The sequence below is a fragment of the Ranitomeya variabilis genome, chromosome 4, assembly GCF_051348905.1.
Source record: "Ranitomeya variabilis isolate aRanVar5 chromosome 4, aRanVar5.hap1, whole genome shotgun sequence".
Taxonomy (NCBI): domain Eukaryota; kingdom Metazoa; phylum Chordata; class Amphibia; order Anura; family Dendrobatidae; genus Ranitomeya; species Ranitomeya variabilis.
The window spans coordinates 698,791,752-698,808,892 of NC_135235.1; the positions used below are offsets into that span (position 1 = coordinate 698,791,752).

The following is a 17,141-nucleotide window of genomic DNA, read 5'->3' on the forward strand; positions in this document are numbered from 1 at the left end:
AATTTGGAGGCAAACGTCGCCGTGTCTAGTGTACCTCCACCTACTACCACTAGACGCTGACGTTTCCTCGACCGCTGGGGACATCTGGTGGCAAGATGTCCTGACTGCTGGCAAACATGACAAACCTGGAGTGCACGAGCGGTCCGGACCTTAGATCCCGCTCGTGACACTTCCATGGCTTCATGTGACTCAGAGGCCTGGACTGGTGATTCCAAAGGTTTGGCGAAGGTGGGAGCCAGCCGAAACCTCTGCCTACACTGGGCTAGCTCTAGCCTACGCTCGTGAAAACGGAGGTCAATACGAGTGGACACTGCTATTAACTCCTCCAGTGTGCTGGGAATCTCCCTAGAGGCCAGAGTGTCCTTCATGTGGTCAGCCAGCCCCTTCCAAAATATCAGAATAATGGCTTTATCCGACCACTCCAACTCAGATGCTAGGGTGCAAAGTGGACTGCAAAATGGCTGACCAAGGATGAGCCCTGAGTCAGTGCCAACAGTTGGAGTGCCGTATCATGAGTGACACGAGGTCCTAAAAAGACCTGTTTCAGAGTGCTCAGGAACAACGAAGCACTCTGCACCACATGATCGCCACGCTCCCACGGCAGCGTAGCCCACTCCATCGCCCTGTCCGACAGGAGAGACACAATAAATCCCACCTAGCCCGCTCTGTGGGGAAAACGTTAGGACAGAAACTCAAGATGTATAGAGCACAGACTCATGAAACCCAAACAAGACTTACTATCACCAGAAAATTTTTCTGGCAGCAGGACACGAGATAGAGTCGGAACAGGGGTGGCAGTGGACAAGATTGCTGCAGCCACGCTAGCAGCCTGAACAGCAACTGCGGTTACATCCACAGCTGAGGTTGTGCGCTCGAGAGCCACCAACCTACCCTCCAGCTGCTGGATGTACAGCAAGGATTGCTGTTTGTCCGTCATTACTAGCCAGACCCTGGCGCTAGTGTAATGTTAGGGCTAGCGGAATGCACCAAATTATAAGAGAGATGGTATAAGGTGCGTTCGCAGCCCGGGGTCCACCGTGCAGAGATGGAACCTGCTGCTGAGTAATGACGGACTATATGGCGGTACAATGTGGATACACACACGGGGTAACTTCACCCTGTGTGAAGGAAGCAAACCCTGTTGCGTCACAGGGCTGCGATACCGCACCAAGAGCGCAAGCAAGGAGTCTCAGGACTCTATCCTAAGACACAGGATTAGAGTACGTTCAGACCACTTGCACTCGACACCACAACTGGGGTTTCAAAGTAACAGAAAATATAACTTAAAGCACAAGAGTGCATGCTGTGCCGCTTTGGCAGAGGCCACTAACCACCCAGACTTGGGATAGGAAAGCGCTCTTTAAGCGCACGGCGCCGCACTCGCGGTTACAGCAATAGACGCTGTATCGTGTGTCTTTATGTTGACAGCTTAGTCTGGCGCTAGACAGCAAGTATCCACCTTTTGCGAACAGTCATACACAAGGGAGGGGATTTTAAAGAACGACTTGCACTCATCAACACACACACGATTCCAAGTGTACACTAGCGCATGGCCGTGCGACCATGCAAACCTTTTATAGCTGTAGCAAGAACAGGACCTTCCCAGAAGGACCAATGGGAGTCAGCCACAGAAGAAGAACACCTTCAGGACCTTCCTAAAGGACCAATGGGATTTGCTGCAGTATCTAAGCATGTGACCCTTGATCTCCAACGAGAGATCTTTCCCTGGGCATGCTCAGAAAGGGAAGAGCAGGACTTAGTCCCAAACACGTCTGCTCGCCGCTGCCCAGTACTGGCTACAATGGCAGAAGCTGGAAAGGCAGCAGTAATCAATTGTCCAGTATCAGCCTGAGCTAGACGCTGGGACTGATGTCTCCGCTGAGCAGACTCCACTGTGGCTGGAGAAGAATGGGAGACTGCAGCGGAGATGGTTCGAGATTCCCCCTGTGCAGAGGTGGGATCTTGACACCTAACACGATGGTTTTGGTTTTTTTTCCTGCTGATGGATACAAACGACCCAACTATTAACCAAGGAAACGTGTATTACTCTTATAGAACGGGGCTCCCCCACAGTGTAATGTTCCCACAGTACTGCCATTCCCAGTTTTTTGGGGGGTGTTTTTCATGTAATACATGGAAGCCTACAGGAAAATGCTAAAAAAAAACATCATACCCAGAGAAGGAAAACACTGTACATGGAGACTTTGGTATCAGATAATTTCTATCCGCGATGTTTGAGGAAATAAAAAATGCTTTTCTTAAAGCCTCAAACTTCTGTGTGTGAATCAGACCTGAGATCTAACGTGATAGAAGATTACAGTGCGGGGAAGACGGGAAACCTTCATATAGAGGCCGGTGGTGATGGAGTCAGTAACGGACTCTGGCCAAATATGTTTCTAGAGCCGCAGTAGAAGATGAAGATGTCGTCCTCATCATGAAGTCGTTATTTCTCCTGTCACGTGTAATGAATATCTCCTGCAGTATTGCTAATGCCGATTCCAGGGTCGGTAAATGAGACGAGAATTAGTGTTATGGAAGATGAGTCTATGAGAAACGTATTCAGCTGCCGACTCCGAGGAAGAAACTGCTTGTTGTTTGTGGCCTAAAATATATAGGATTTATTAGTGGATGTAAAGAAGAAAACTAAATACTGTAAAATAATAAATCTCCTCATATGTTTCCCTTATTATCTCCAGTAATTGTATTATTACACAGGATTCTTATGATGTTACATTGGCTCATCTTCTCATTCAGGTCTGTACAATATCGGATCCTCTCAGTGAAGATCTTCTATATAAGAGAATTTTCCTGAATTACCCATCAAGGATGGATATGGGCAGAGACAAGATGGCGGAGAGGATATTACACCTCACCCTAGAGATTCTCTTCCGGCTTACTGGAGAGGTGAGAGACTCTGATGACGTCACATTACATCATTCTTATCTATGGGAATAACAGATGGACAGAACTGGAGAGGTGAGGACTCTGGAAATGTCTGTAGTGAGATTTATTAATGTGTCTCTCCATAACCAGGATTACACAGTAGTGAAGAAGACCCCTAGTGAGCGCTGTCAGGACCCTGTGTCTGAGGGATGGGGAAGACCCCTGAGCCCAATCACGGGACTTCCACCTCACCTCCTGATACATGAAGACATCAATGACCAGAAGATCCTAGAACTCACCTACAAGATGATTGAGCTGCTGACTGGAGAGGTGACTCTGCTGGGAATGCTGGGACATTATACAGTAATGCTATAAAGGGATCGGGGGATGACGGTATCATTGTATGTGTCAGGTTCCTATAAGGTGTCAGGATGTCGCTGTCTATTTCTCCATGGAGGAGTGGGAGTATTTAGAAGGACACAAAGATCTGTACAAGGATGTCATGATGGAGGTTCCCCAGCCCCTCACATCACCAGGTAATAGACAGGACTAAATACACACAGCCTATAATTATCTGTATGTAAAGAATGAATTCAGTCCCTGTATGTGTTTCCTCCAGATCTATCCACTAAGAGGACAACACCAGAGAGATGTCACCTTCCTCTTCTTCCACAGGACTGTAAACAAGAAGATCCCAATATTCCTCAGGATCATCAGGTAGATGGAGAGAAGGTGTCATGAGATGTCTCCTATGATGTGTAGACCGGCTGTGAAGGTCTTGTGCTTAGTCTTGTTCTATTTAGCATTATTATATGTTTTATACTTGTGTAATGAGAACGGTGGAGATGGCAGGATTAGAGCTGATCATAGATGTGACTTCTCCATCTGTCTGTGACTTTTACAATATTTGTTTCAGGGTGAAGATCTGACCCATATTAATACTACAGAGACATATGTGAGGGGTGATGAGCGGTGTAAAGAGGAGATTCCTACATATGAATACCCAGGTGAGTAGTAACCACTAAATGCAGAGGAGTCACAGATTCTTCTCAGTCACCGGCTGTGGCTGCTTTATCGGTGGTGTAGTCTGGCAGTATCACAATCGTGTGATCACCATTTTGCCTCTAGACCACAACATTCTCCTCCACCCAAAACTGTTCAAATGACTTTGGGCATTAAAAGCCCTTTTATATAGATCGTACAGCCTGGAGGATCCAGTAAATCTGTAAACTACAAAGCCAAATGACAGTGTACGTAGAATGTGCTGACAAGTTAGAAAATCACTTGAAGAAAATTATTATGATGGTCCTGTAAGAGAAAGTGGAGGGTAATGATGCTGTTGGCTTCCTAGACCTCTGATATCTTATTGGATGAATCTACCTTCTCTCTCTTCTGTGCTGCTGAATGTGATCATATGGTCCCTACAAGACCAGGTCCAATCTTTCTGGCCAAACTTCACTTTTATGATCGACAATATTACATGTGCAGTGAGGGCAAATGTTAATTTCTGTACGATAACAACAGAGTTTCCCTTTATCCTGAATTTCAATTTCTTTTAAAACCGACTAACTTCAAGAAGGATTGTGATAAACTACATAAAATCCATTACACCTGTGCCATGATATATCTCTGAGCTGTGCGTGGCTGATGGCTGTAATATACATTTATTCACCCCTGTAGGAGATGTTGACATGGCTCGAGCCCTGGTTTCATTGGGTTCACTCCACGTCATTAATTCCATTATGTTTTTGATCCTAAGGAATTCAGATTACCGCACAATCTCTCCTGAAATGGGAAGCACTAATAATTTCTTTACTCTTCTGTTCAGGACTCCTAGTAGCTCCAATGGTCCACCACAAATGAATGCAACTCTGGTTTAGTGTTGGAGCTCTCCCCTCATACACACATTGCTGTTGGGGATGTATTAGAATAAGAAAATGTATTTTCTTTACATGTTCATCTGTATGATAGTTTGATTGTGGTGGGATCACCCTGCCTCAGTTATCTAAATCTTTTACTCCGTGGTAGTCTTTAAAAAAAGGTCTCCGTTGCCTCTTCTAAATTTATCACACGTCAGCTCTGCACTATTATAAATAGTTCTATTTAAAAGTATATTTCTTGTTGAAACTCATGTGATAGAAAATATTGGCCTTTACGACAGCTTATATTGCCAAGAGCTACTGAGACCCACACTCTAATGACCCTGAAATGGTTTTACCATTAGTTACATATATACATAAACACAAATGCACAAACTGGAGGCTGAGTACATAGGACTGAACCAGAGGAGAACAAGCCTGTATCTCTCAGCTTCCAGCAATATGATTCGAGCTTTGGTAGGGTGTGGTGCTTTCCAATTGGTTGAAGTAGGGAGCAGATTACTTTAACTGGACAGTGTACACACCTAAACTGCCAGAATAGATGGTACCACAGGTCACAGGCTCCTTAATCTTAGTGGCTGGACAGAGTCTGTGCCCCCAGAGCTTATGGGTCTGAGGTCTCCTCCATTAGCAGCGCCGCCTGCAGAATGAATAAGCAGACATCATATCCCAGAGGAGATGAGACACAGCATTTCTAAAAGTCCCAATATGACAAAATGTCAGAAAACCAGAGCTGTAGAAATCCCCATAAGAGACTCCATTTTGGACAGTCTAACCCTCAGTGAGTTAATCTATAGGAGTAGTGACAATTTTGACTACACAGCCACTTTCCGTTAATTAGCGCGCAGTGGATGTTGGAGAGTAAAAATTGAAAGTATACCATTTTATTAACCAAAACATAGTGCCCAGATTGTTCTTCAGAAAACACATGCACCTTAAATTAAGTGGGTTCTTCTCGCACACAATAGATACATTTTTAACAATTTATTGTGCTGACAGAAGAAAATCCACAATTTCAGATAATAGACCCATATGAATACAGATGTGTTTAAATCATCAACGTTTCGGCGCAAATCTGTCTTTCTAAAGACTAAAGAATCATAGAATGATAGTTGGAAGGGACCTCCTGGGTCATCTGGTCCAACCCGCAGCTCAAAGCAGGATTCACTAAATCGGCCCAGACAGATGTCTGTCCAGCCTCTGTTTGAAAACTTCCATGGAAGGAGAACTCACCCACCTCTCGTGGCAGCCTGTTCCACTCATTGATCACCCTAACTGTCAAAAGTAATTTCTAATATCTAATCTGCGTCTCCCCCCCATTCAGTTTCATCCCATTGCTTCTAGTCTTTCCTTGTGCAAATGAGAATAAAGATGATCCTTTTACAATGCGGCAGCCATTGAGATATTTGTTGACCGCTATTAAGTCTCCGCTTAGTCTTCTTTTCTGCAAGCTAAACTTTCTCAAATCCTGCAACCGTTCCTCATAGGACACGGTTTGCAGACCGGTCACCATTCTGGTCGCTCTTCTCTGAACTTGCTCCAGTTTGTTGATGTCTTTTTTTAAAATGCGGTGCCCAAAACTGTACACAGAATTCCATGTGAGGTCTGACCAAACAGGAGTAGAGGGCAATAATGACTTCACGTGATCTAGACTGTATGCTTCTGTTAATACATCCCAGAATTGGATGATGTATAGGTGATGGCATAAGGTGTTTATGTGCCACGTGGACACCAATGCACATGGACACCTTACTCCACCACTCGGGGACCCTGAACCTGTAAAAACTGATGTATCTTGAGAGAGGCAGATTCGCACCGAAAATGTTGATGATTTAAACAACTCTGTATTCATATGGGTCTATTATCTGAAATTGTGGATTTTCTTGTCTCAGCACAACAAAACATTAATTTTTTATCGCTTGCTGGAGTTCTACCATTTTGATCTATTGACTTTTTACTCCAGAGCACCCATTCAACAGTGAGCACCCCGTTTCTTGACTGTAAATGCCAAATACATTGGTTCTAAATGTGGTTTGAGCACATTGCAAGACTCAGAAGCGAGGGAGAAGTTTGACTTTGGGAGAGAGGATTTTGCTGGATTGGTTTATGGAAGCCATGTTGCTTTTCATGAGTCTTTGAGCCACTAATAATGTAGAAACCTCTGTTTTTCCTTTGACAGATGATGGACCTGAGTGGGGACTTGTTGTTTTTGTATTTTTTTTTCTACAAACATTGCTTGGTGGCTTTTTATTCCATATTTGGGAGGCAGAATGAACAAACAGTTGAACACCACGCTCTACTGGTTCATCCTATGAGGTTTTCTATTAGACTGAGAACTGTCATTTTCTTGGTGAATAATTCAAATTTTTTACATACCGTATATACTCGAGTATAAGCCGAGATTTTCAGCCCAAATTTTTTGGCTGAAAGTGCCCCCTCGGCTTATACTCGAGTCACGGTGAGGGGGAGAGGGCGCTGAGGCATACTCACCTAGTCCTGGCGCTCCCCCTGCCCTTCCCACGGTCTTCGGTGCTGCAGCTCTTCCCCTGTTCAGCGGTCACATGGGACCGCTCATTAGAGAAATGAATAGGCTGCTCCACCTCCCATAGGGGCGGAGCCGCATAATTCATTTCTCTAATCAGCGGTGCCGGTGACCGCTGACAGAGGAAGAGGCTGCGGCACCGAAGACCAGCTGTCCGGGGGAAGGAGCCAGGGACGCCGGGAGCAGGTAAGTATTACATATTTACCTTCCCTCGTTCCACACGCCGGGCGCTGCTCTGTCTTCGCGTCCTCTTGTTCTGACTGTTCAGGTCAGAGGGCGCGATGACGCATATAGTGTGCGCGCCGCCCTCTGCCTGATCAGTCAGTGCGGAGAGACGCCGGGATGGGACGCTGAGGAGCTGCAAGCAAGAGAGGTGAGTATGTGTTTTTTTTTTTTTAATTGCAGCAGCAATGGCACAGATTTATGTGGAGCATCTATGGGGCAACAGTGCAGAGCACTATATATAAGGCACAGCTTTATGTGGAGCATCTATGGGGCAACGGTGCAGAGCACTATATATAAGGCACAGCTTTATGTGGAGCATCTATGGGGCAACGGTGCAGAGCACTATATATAAGGCACAGCTTTATGTGGAGCATCTATGGGGCAACGGTGCAGAGCACTATATATAAGGCACAGCTTTATGTGGAGCATCTATGGGGCAACGGTGCAGAGCACTATATATAAGGCACAGCTTTATGTGGAACATCTATGGGGCAACGGTGCAGAGCACTATATATAAGGCACAGCTTTATGTGGAGTATCTATGGGGCAACGGTGCAGAGCACTATATATAAGGCACAGCTTTATGTAGAGCATCTATGGGGCAACGGTGCAGAGCACTATATATAAGGCACAGCTTTATGTGGAGCATCTATGGGGCAACGGTGCAGAGCACTATATATAAGGCACAGCTTTATGTGGAGCATCTATGGGGCCATAATCAAAGGTCAAAGGTGCAGAGCATTGTATATGGCACAGCTATCTATGGGGCCATAATCAAAGGTGCAGAGCATTGTATATGGCACAGCTTTCTATGGAGCATCTATGGGGCCATAATGAACTGTGCAGAGCATTATATATGGCACAGCTTTATCTGGAGCATCTATGGGGCCATAATGAACGGTGCAGAGCATTATATGTGGCACAGCTTTATGTGGAGCATCTATGGGGCCATAATGAACGATATGGAGCATCTATTTTTAATTTTGAAATTCACCGGTAGCTGCTGCATTTTCCACCCTAGGCTTATACTCGAGTCAGTAAGTTTTCCCAGTTTTTTGTGGCAAAATTAGGGGGGTCGGCTTATACTCGGGTCGGCTTATACTCGAGTATATACGGTAACTTGCCATTTTTATTGACAGTTTAAATAGAAATGTTCAAAATATTACGTTTGAGGATATTTAATTGAAAAATAAATGGTTTTATTTTTGGCAGATGACTGTACCAGGAGATCAGAGGGACAACTGACATCTTCAATTTTTAAATCAGATAATCTTGAGATCCCACAGGATGCAATTGAAGTGAATGCAATTATTCCAGATATACCATCATCCTTTCACAGCATCTGTCTGTCATCTGATCCTTTGAAACAGGTCCGGTCTTCTGATTCATTACCGACTACTAAGGAAAATCAAATTAGTAAAATAAGCATTAAAAAACGAACTGCTCCTAAATCAAAGAAGCAGTTTTCACCTTCAGAATATGGAAATTGCTTTCCCCTTGAAAAGTCTTTTCTTAAACATCAAACAATTCACACAGCAGAGAACAGATTTTCTTGTTCCAAGTGTGGGAAATGTTTTAACCAGAAATCGGATTTTGTTATACACCACAGAACTCACACAGGGGAGAAGCCTTTTTCCTGTTCCGAATGTGGGAAATGTTTTAGCCAGAAATACTATTTGTGTAAGCACCAGAAAATTCACACAGGGGAGAAGCCCTTTTCCTGTTCAGAATGTGGGAAATGTTTTAACCAGAAATCCAATTTGCGTAAGCACCACAGAACTCACACAGGGGAGAAGCCTTTTTCCTGTTCCGAATGTGGGAAATGTTTTAGCCAGAAATACGATTTGTGTAAGCACCAGAAAATTCACGCAGGGGAGAAGCCCTTTTCCTGTTCAGAATGTGGGAAATGTTTTAACCAGAAATCATATTTTGTTAAACACCAGATAATTCACACAGGGAAGAAGCCTTTTTCCTGTTCAGAATGTGGGAAATGTTTTTACCAGAAATCAGCTTTTGATATACACCACAGAACTCACACAGGGGAGAAGCCTTTTTCCTGTTCTGAATGTGGGAAATGTTTTAACCAGAAATCAGATTTGCGTAAGCACCAGAGAATTCACACAGGGGAGAAGCCTTTTTCCTGTTCCGAATGTGGGAAATGTTTTAGCCAGAAATCATATTTTGTTATACACCACAGAACTCACACAGGGGAGAAGCCTTTTTCCTGTTCCGAATGTGGAAAATGTTTTAACCAGAAATCCGATTTGTGTAAGCACCAGAGAATTCACACAGGGGAGAAGCCTTTTTCCTGTTCTGAATGTGGGAAATGTTTTAACCAGAAATCATATTTTGTTAAACACCAGATAATTCACACAGGGAAGAAGCCTTTTTCCTGTTGAGAATGTGGGAAATGTTTTAACCAGAAATCAGATTTTGTTATACACCACAGAACTCACACAGGGGAGAAGCCTTTTTCCTTTTCTGACTGTGGGAAATGTTTTAACTAGAAATCAGGTTTGTGTAAGCACCAGAGAATTCACACAGGGGAGAAGCCTTTTTCCTGTTCAGAATGTGGGAAATGTTTTAACCGTAAAATGCATCTGGCTAGCCACCAGAGAACTCACAGAAGGGAGACGCCTTTTTCCTGTTCAGAATGTGGGAAATGTTTTAACCATAAATCAGATTTGCTTAAATGCCAGAGAATTCACACAGGGGCGAAGCTTTTGTATGTTCTTAATGTGGAAAATCTTTTAAACTGAAATGGTATTTTCTTAACCCCATCCCGACCTGTGACGCCACGTAGGCGTCATGAAAGTCGGTGCCAATCCGACCTGTGACGCCTATGTGGCGTCATGGAGGGATCACGTCCCTGCAGATCGGGTGAAAGGGTTAACTCCAATTTCACCCGATCTGCAGGGGCAGGGGGAGTGGTACTTCAGCCCATGGGGGGGTGGCTTCAACCCTCCGTGGCTACGATCGCTCTAATTGGCTGTTGAAAGTGAAACAGCCAATCAGAGCGATTTGTAATATTTCACTATGAAAACTAGTGAAATATTACAATCCAGCCATGGCCCATGCTGCAATATCATCCGCCATGGCTGGAAACACTGGTCTGCACCCCCCACCGCCACCGATCACCTCCTTAGTCTTCCATCCGGTGCTCCGCTCCCCTCCATCTGCCGGTCCGCTCCCCCATCCTCCCGTCTGCTCCCCCCGTGCTCCAATCCCACCCGCGTGCTCCGATTTCCCCCCCCCCCCCCCTCATACTTACCGAGCCTCCCGGTGTCCATCCGTCTTCTCCATGGACGCCGCCATCTTCCAAAATGGTGGGCGCACGCGCAGTGCGCCCGCCGAATCTGCCGGCCGGCAGATTCGTTCCAGGTACATTTTGATCACTGTGATAAAATCTATCACAGTGATCAAAATAAAAAAAATAGTAAATGAACCCCCCCATATCACCCCCATACGTAGGGACAATAATAAAATAAAGAATATATATATATATATATATATATATATATATATATATATATATATATATATATATATATATATATATATATATATATATATATATATATATATATATATATATAAATATATATTTTATTTTTATTTTTTTTCCCACTAGGGTTAGGGTTAGAACTAGGGTTAGGGTTAGAATTAGGCTATGTGCACACGGTGCGGATTTGGCTGAGGATCCGCTGCGGATTGGCCGCTGTGGATTCGTAGCAGTGTTCCATCAGGTTTACAGTACCATGTAAGCCTATGGAAAACTAAATCCACTGTACCCATGGTGCATAAAATACCGCGTGGAAACGCTGCATTGTATTTTCCGCAGCATGTCAATTCTTTGTGCGGATTCCGCAGCATTTTACACCTGTTCCTCAATAGGAATCCGCAGGTGAAATCCGCATAAAAACACTGTAAGTCCACGGTAAATTTTTTCAAAAATGGTGCGGAAAAATCTCACACGAATCCGCAACGTGGGCACATAGCCTTAGGGTTGGAATTAGGGCTAGGGTTGGAAATAGGGTTAAGATTAGGCTTGTGGTTAGGGTTATAGTTAGGGTTAGGGGTGTGTTGGGGTTAAAGTTGTGGTTAGGGTTGGGATTAGGGTTGTGGTTAGGGGTGTGTTGGGGTTAGGGTTTTGATTAGGGTTATGGCTAGAGTTGGGATTAGGGTTAGGGGTATGTTGGGGTTAGTGTTTGAGTTAGAATTGAGGGGTTTCCACTGTTTAGGCACATCAGGGGTCTCCAAACACAACATGGCGCCACCATTGATTCCAGCCAATCTTGCGTTCAAAAAGTCAAATGGTGCTCCTTCCCTTCTGAGACCTGTCGTGCGCCCAAGCAGTGGTTTACCCCCACATATGGGGTCCAATTTCTCCTGTTACCCTTGCGAAAATAAAAAATTGTTTGCTAAAACATCATTTTTGAGGAAAGAAATATGATTTTTGATTTTCACGGCTCTACGTTGTAAACTTCTGTGAAGCACTTGGGGGTTCAAGGTGCTCACCACATATCTAGAGAAGTTCCTTGGGGGGGTCTAATTTCCAAAATGGGGTCATTTGTGGGGGGTTCCTACTGTTTAGGCACATCAGGGGCTCTGCAAACACAACGTGACGCCCGCAGACCATTCCATCAAAGTCTGCATTTCAAAACGTCACTACTTCCCTTCCGAGCCCCGACGTGTGCCCAAGCAGTGGTTCCCCCCCACATATGTGGTATCAGCGTACTCAAGACAAACTGGGCAACAAATATTGTGGTCCAATTTCTCCCGTTACTCTTGTGAAAATAAAAAATTGCGGGCTAAAAAATAATTTTTGAGGAAAGAAAAATTATTTTTTATTTTCACGGCTCTGCGTTATAAACTTCTGTGAAGCACTTGGGGGTTTAAAGTGGTCACTGCACATCTAGATTAGTTCCATGGGAGGTCTAGTTTCTAAAATGGGGTCACATGTGGGGGAGCTCCAATGTTTAGGCACACAGGGGCTCCCCAAACGCAACATGGTGTCCGCTAACGATTGGAGCTAATTTTTCATTCAAAAGTCAAATGGCGCTCCTTCCCTTCTGAGCCTTGCCGTGTGCACAAACAGTGGTTTACCCCCACATATGAGGTATCGGTGTACTCAGGAGAAATTGCCCAACACATTTTAGGATCCATTTTATCATGTTGCCCATGTGAAAATGAAAAAATTGAGGCTAAAACAATTTTGTGTGAAAAAAAAGTACTTTTTCATTTTTACGGATCAATTTGTGAAGCACCTGGGGGTTCAAAGTACTCACTATGCATCTAGATAAGTTCCTTGGGGGGTCTAGTTTCCAAAATGGGGTCACTTGTGGGGGAGCTCCAATGTGTAGGCACACAGGGGCTCTCCAAACGCGACATGGTGTCCGCTAAAGATTGGAGCCAATTTTTCATTGAAAAAGTCAAATGGCGCTCCTTCCCTTCCGAGCCCTGTCGTGCCCCCAAACAGTGGTTCCCCACCACATGCACGTGAAGCACGTGAAGGGTTAATAAACTTCTTGTATGTGGTTTTGAGTACCTTGAGGGGTGCAGTTTTTAGAATGGTGTCACTTTTGGGTATTTTCAGCCATATAGACCCCTCAAACTGACTTCAAATGTGAGGTGGTCCCTAAAAAAAATGGTTTTGTAAATTTTGTTGTAAAAATGAGAAATCACTGGTCAAATTTTAACCTATAACTTCCTAGCAAAAAAAAAAATTTGTTTCCGAAATTGTGCTGATGTAAAGTAGACATGTGGGTAATGTTATTTATTAGCTATTTTGTGTCACATAACTCTCTCATTTAACAGAATAAAAATTCAAAATTTTAAAATTGCAAAATTTTCAAAATTTTTGCCAAATTTCCATTTTTTTCACAAATAAACGCAAAAATTATCGACCTAAATTTACCACCAACATGAAGCCCAATATGTCTTGAAAAAACAGTCTCAGAACCGTTAGGATCCGTTGAAGCGTTCCTGAGTTATTACCTCATAAAGGGACACTGGTCAGAATTGCAAAAAATGGCCAGGTCATTAAGGTCAAAATAGGCTGGGTCATGAAGGGGTTAAATGGCTTATTTGGCCTTGTTAAAATATATAAAAAATCATATTCACCTTCCATGTCAGTGCTGTTCCAGTGGAATCGGCAATCATGTTCCTGGGGCTCTATGAGGTTGTTACATAGCACGAGCCCTGTGCCCAATCAGCCCCAGCTTCACTGTCCCTGCCCTGAGATGTATTGAACATCAACTGGAAGCCAGGTCTGTGACTTCTCTTTGACTTCTTCGTATTGTTCGATTTTGTCTGAAGGTGAGAACAGTGAAGCCAGCACTAATTGTACGCAGGGCTCGCGTGACCTGATAACCTGAGCCCCCAAAACGCAAGTGCTGACACTGCTGGATCTGCGCCAGCATGGGAGGTTTATACAAGTTTTTTTATTTTAACAGGACCAAACATGAGGAATTAGAAGTAAAAATCCCACACAGAGGAGAAGACATTATAATACCTAGAGTGTGAAATATGAATTACTGGAAAAATCGTATTTTGTTGACCATCAAAAGTAACTTGGAGAAACAATATTCCTTATTGAAAAATTGCACAAAAACATAGAACAGCCAGACGTATTAGGCTAGGTTCACATTGCGTTAATGGCAATCCGCTGACGGCATCCGTTACATAGCGGCACTAACGCTATGTAACGGATGCGTTAGCGCACCCATTGACTGCTATTATGTAGCGCATCGCTAACGCATGTCATAATCGGCATGCGTTAGTGATGTGCCGTCATTCTGTGACGGACCCTCGGACGCGGTCTACAGCGTTTTCGGGGTCCGTCACCCCTAGCACAGATGGAGCATCTGCGCTAGCGCGATTGCATAACGCGATCTTTAAAAGGCACTTGTGTGGCGCAGTCCGTTTAACGTATGCGTTGAACGGACTGCACTTAACGCAATGTGAACCTAGCCTTATTGATTGAGAAAGGGAAATTACTTTAGAACTTACCATATTTCTTGGACTATACGACACACTTTTCCATTATGTCCCTCCAGACAGCACCATAGACGTAGTCCTTCCTTGACCTGTAGCGGGACAGGATTGCAGAGAGGTTAAAAGGCCCCTCCCTTCTTCACCCTCCAGTGGTTTTCCCTGTCCCTGTCAGGGGATGGTTGTATGAGAGAGGTTGCTCCTAGAGTGAAGATAGTCCGTACAACGTCCACAGGCTAAGGGGGATCTCGGCCTTCCTTACCCCTGTCAAGCAGTCCGTCGCTGACACCTCTTTGAATGGAGGTCCCTCAGCCATCAGTAGCTGTGCCAGTATAGACTCTGGGGGATCGTAGGGTCTCGTCCTTCCCTTCCCCCTGTCAAGCGGTCTGTGGCCGACACATCTCTGAGAGAAGTCCCTCAGCCAACAGCCAACCTGTGCATCATTGGCAGTAATGCAGTATTCCTGATGTGACACAGCTTCCCTCCATGGTGGGTTCTCGGCACTACCAGCTCCCCCTGTTTTTCTAGTGGGTGCGGATCCAGCACAGGTAAGTGAATGGTGGAATGTTGTGTTGACGGCCTAAGCCTCTGGGCTAATGCTGATCTCATGCCTTCGTGCCAAAGCTGGGCTTAGAGCCTCATGTGCTGAGGTTTGATTTCACATATATGCAGCTAAGCCTAGGACCTCTAGGCTATCGGAAGGCCATATGTCCGGGCTACATCTTGTGATTTGACTTCAGTTAGTTGCATGTCATGTCTGCACAGGGCATTATGATCGGGCTTTAGAGCGACTTTTGTAAAGCATGGTTCCCATTTTTTGCTTAATAAACAAGTGTTTTACTGTTCTTTCAAACATAACTACTCCAGCAATAGCAGAAAACGTGTTAATGCAGCACATTGTCTCCATGAAGACTGCCCTCCAGCTGCAGCTCATTATTTAGCTCCTTCAGGTGGGGCCAGTCTGACAAGTGGAGGATTATCCTGAATTCTGATAGATTGCTCTCTAGAATGTCAAAAAAGAAGAGAAAGAATGGACTAATAACGGCTTGCACACCACCAAATATAGAAAAGTAACAAACTTTATTAAACACCACAAAAAACATAAAAACACTTAAAATACCACAATCATGTGTAGAACACCCCTATATAAACATAATATGTCTGCCAGAGCATTATGAAAACAGGCTCCCATGCATAAATGTTATAAGTAACGTGGCTCAGTAGATCCTAAATGGTAGAACAATGGAGTCCTGGTGAGATAAAGACCTCACTGGTGAGATAGAGTTAATCCCTTGACCACCTATGCAGAGGTGCATGCAAGATGGTAATGCAGAAACATGTCATAAAATATAAGAAAGCATGCAGGATTAACTGAAAGAACCACTCATGAGATGAAAAAACAGGGCTCCTGAGGAGTCAGCGACCAAAACATAATGACGAATACTCAACTGAATCAGAACCCAGAGAGATAAAAGTAGTGAGAGTCGCAACTTTTCTTGGCTAAAATAGCCAGGCAGATCCACAAGCCATAAGTGGCCGGCGTAGGAAGATGAAGGGGTGCTGGGAGAGAGACCCCACGCGTATCGCTGCCGCAGCAGCTTCGTCAGGGGAAGTGACGATATGGTGAGTAGTATGAGTTTAAGTATCAGTCATAATCAAGTAAAATGCATACCACTGTGTTGCCGCAGGAGAGGGGGGCGTGTACTGGAGGAACAGCCGGGCGTCATTCAGAGAAGATGAAGTAGAAGTGTGCGGCGTCTCCATGGAGAAGGTTTGCGCATGCGCAATCGCGGTTCAGATAATTTGAGCCGCATTGCGCATGCGTCGGAAATAGAGAATAATAAAAGAAGAAGTGGCCGACGTGCAGTATAGCAGGGGCAAAAATGCACCAGAGGTGGCTATGTAGAGAAAGGTACCATTGCGGTTAGCCTATTAGAAAGAATGATATTAAGCAAATGGCTAAATGAATGAAGAAAAAAAAAAAAAAGGGAGGGGGGTTTGTTTTATATACAGAATAAGTGTATAAATGCCACTAGCAATAAATGCAAAAGACTGAAGAACTCAAGAAATATAAACATATAAATATTAATATACAGCATCAATACCTGTTCAAAGCAAAAGGGTTAGTATAATTAGTATACATAACACGAGCAGGTATACATATAACAGTAGTGTTATGCAGCGACCGTATCAAAGGGCCACAAAGACATAAGAATTGAGGTAATATATAGTCCCCGTTGCTGGACTCACACAGGAGTTCTATCCACAGTATGCACAAAAATATAGTCTTCTTGCCAGACAAGTAGTGCATATAGAAATAAAAAATAAATATAAAAAAAACTAAATATAAAAATATATATGTAAAATATATATATATATATATCATATATCCCCCATTCACTGAATACTGTGGTATAGTTTACACTCCGTGTTCCCTCGGGGTGTATAGACCAAGATATAGTATGGCCGATAGTCACATCCCTCTTTGCTGCGATCCAAGGAAGTAGGAAATTACTCCATCTTGATGGTAGATCAGTCCATGGTACCAAAATGTGTAACCCATTCATAGAGACTAGAATTTACTTTACATCCCATTGTCCATCCGGGAGCACAATGTG

At 44.0% G+C, this 17,141-nt stretch overlaps 2 protein-coding genes across 2 annotated transcripts in view; both read left to right on the plus strand.

The window, feature by feature from the left end:
* LOC143767730 (uncharacterized) overlaps positions 1–17,141 on the plus strand; it is a 598,000-nt gene that overhangs the window by 416,086 nt on the left and 164,773 nt on the right. Inside the window, exons 2-3 of the mRNA XM_077256221.1 lie at positions 2,755–2,904; positions 3,034–3,213. Of these exons, the coding sequence (XP_077112336.1) occupies positions 2,755–2,904; positions 3,034–3,213 (330 nt within the window). The remainder of the gene's footprint in view (positions 1–2,754; positions 2,905–3,033; positions 3,214–17,141) is intronic.
* Positions 3,471–10,353, plus strand: LOC143767071 (uncharacterized). Its single transcript, XM_077255094.1, has 4 exons — positions 3,471–3,485; positions 3,517–3,600; positions 3,800–3,890; positions 8,743–10,353. Exons 1-4 carry the CDS (start codon positions 3,471–3,473, stop codon positions 9,927–9,929), a joined length of 1,377 nt encoding a protein of 458 aa, XP_077111209.1. The 3' UTR covers positions 9,930–10,353.

Excerpts from the sequence above, each read along its gene's own strand:
- LOC143767071 (XM_077255094.1), top strand. Across the intron at positions 3,601-3,799 it reads ATATTCCTCAGGATCATCAG|GGTGAAGATCTGACCCATAT; the intron begins GTAGATGGAGAG and ends TATTTGTTTCAG. Across the intron at positions 3,891-8,742 it reads TCCTACATATGAATACCCAG|ATGACTGTACCAGGAGATCA; the intron begins GTGAGTAGTAAC and ends TATTTTTGGCAG.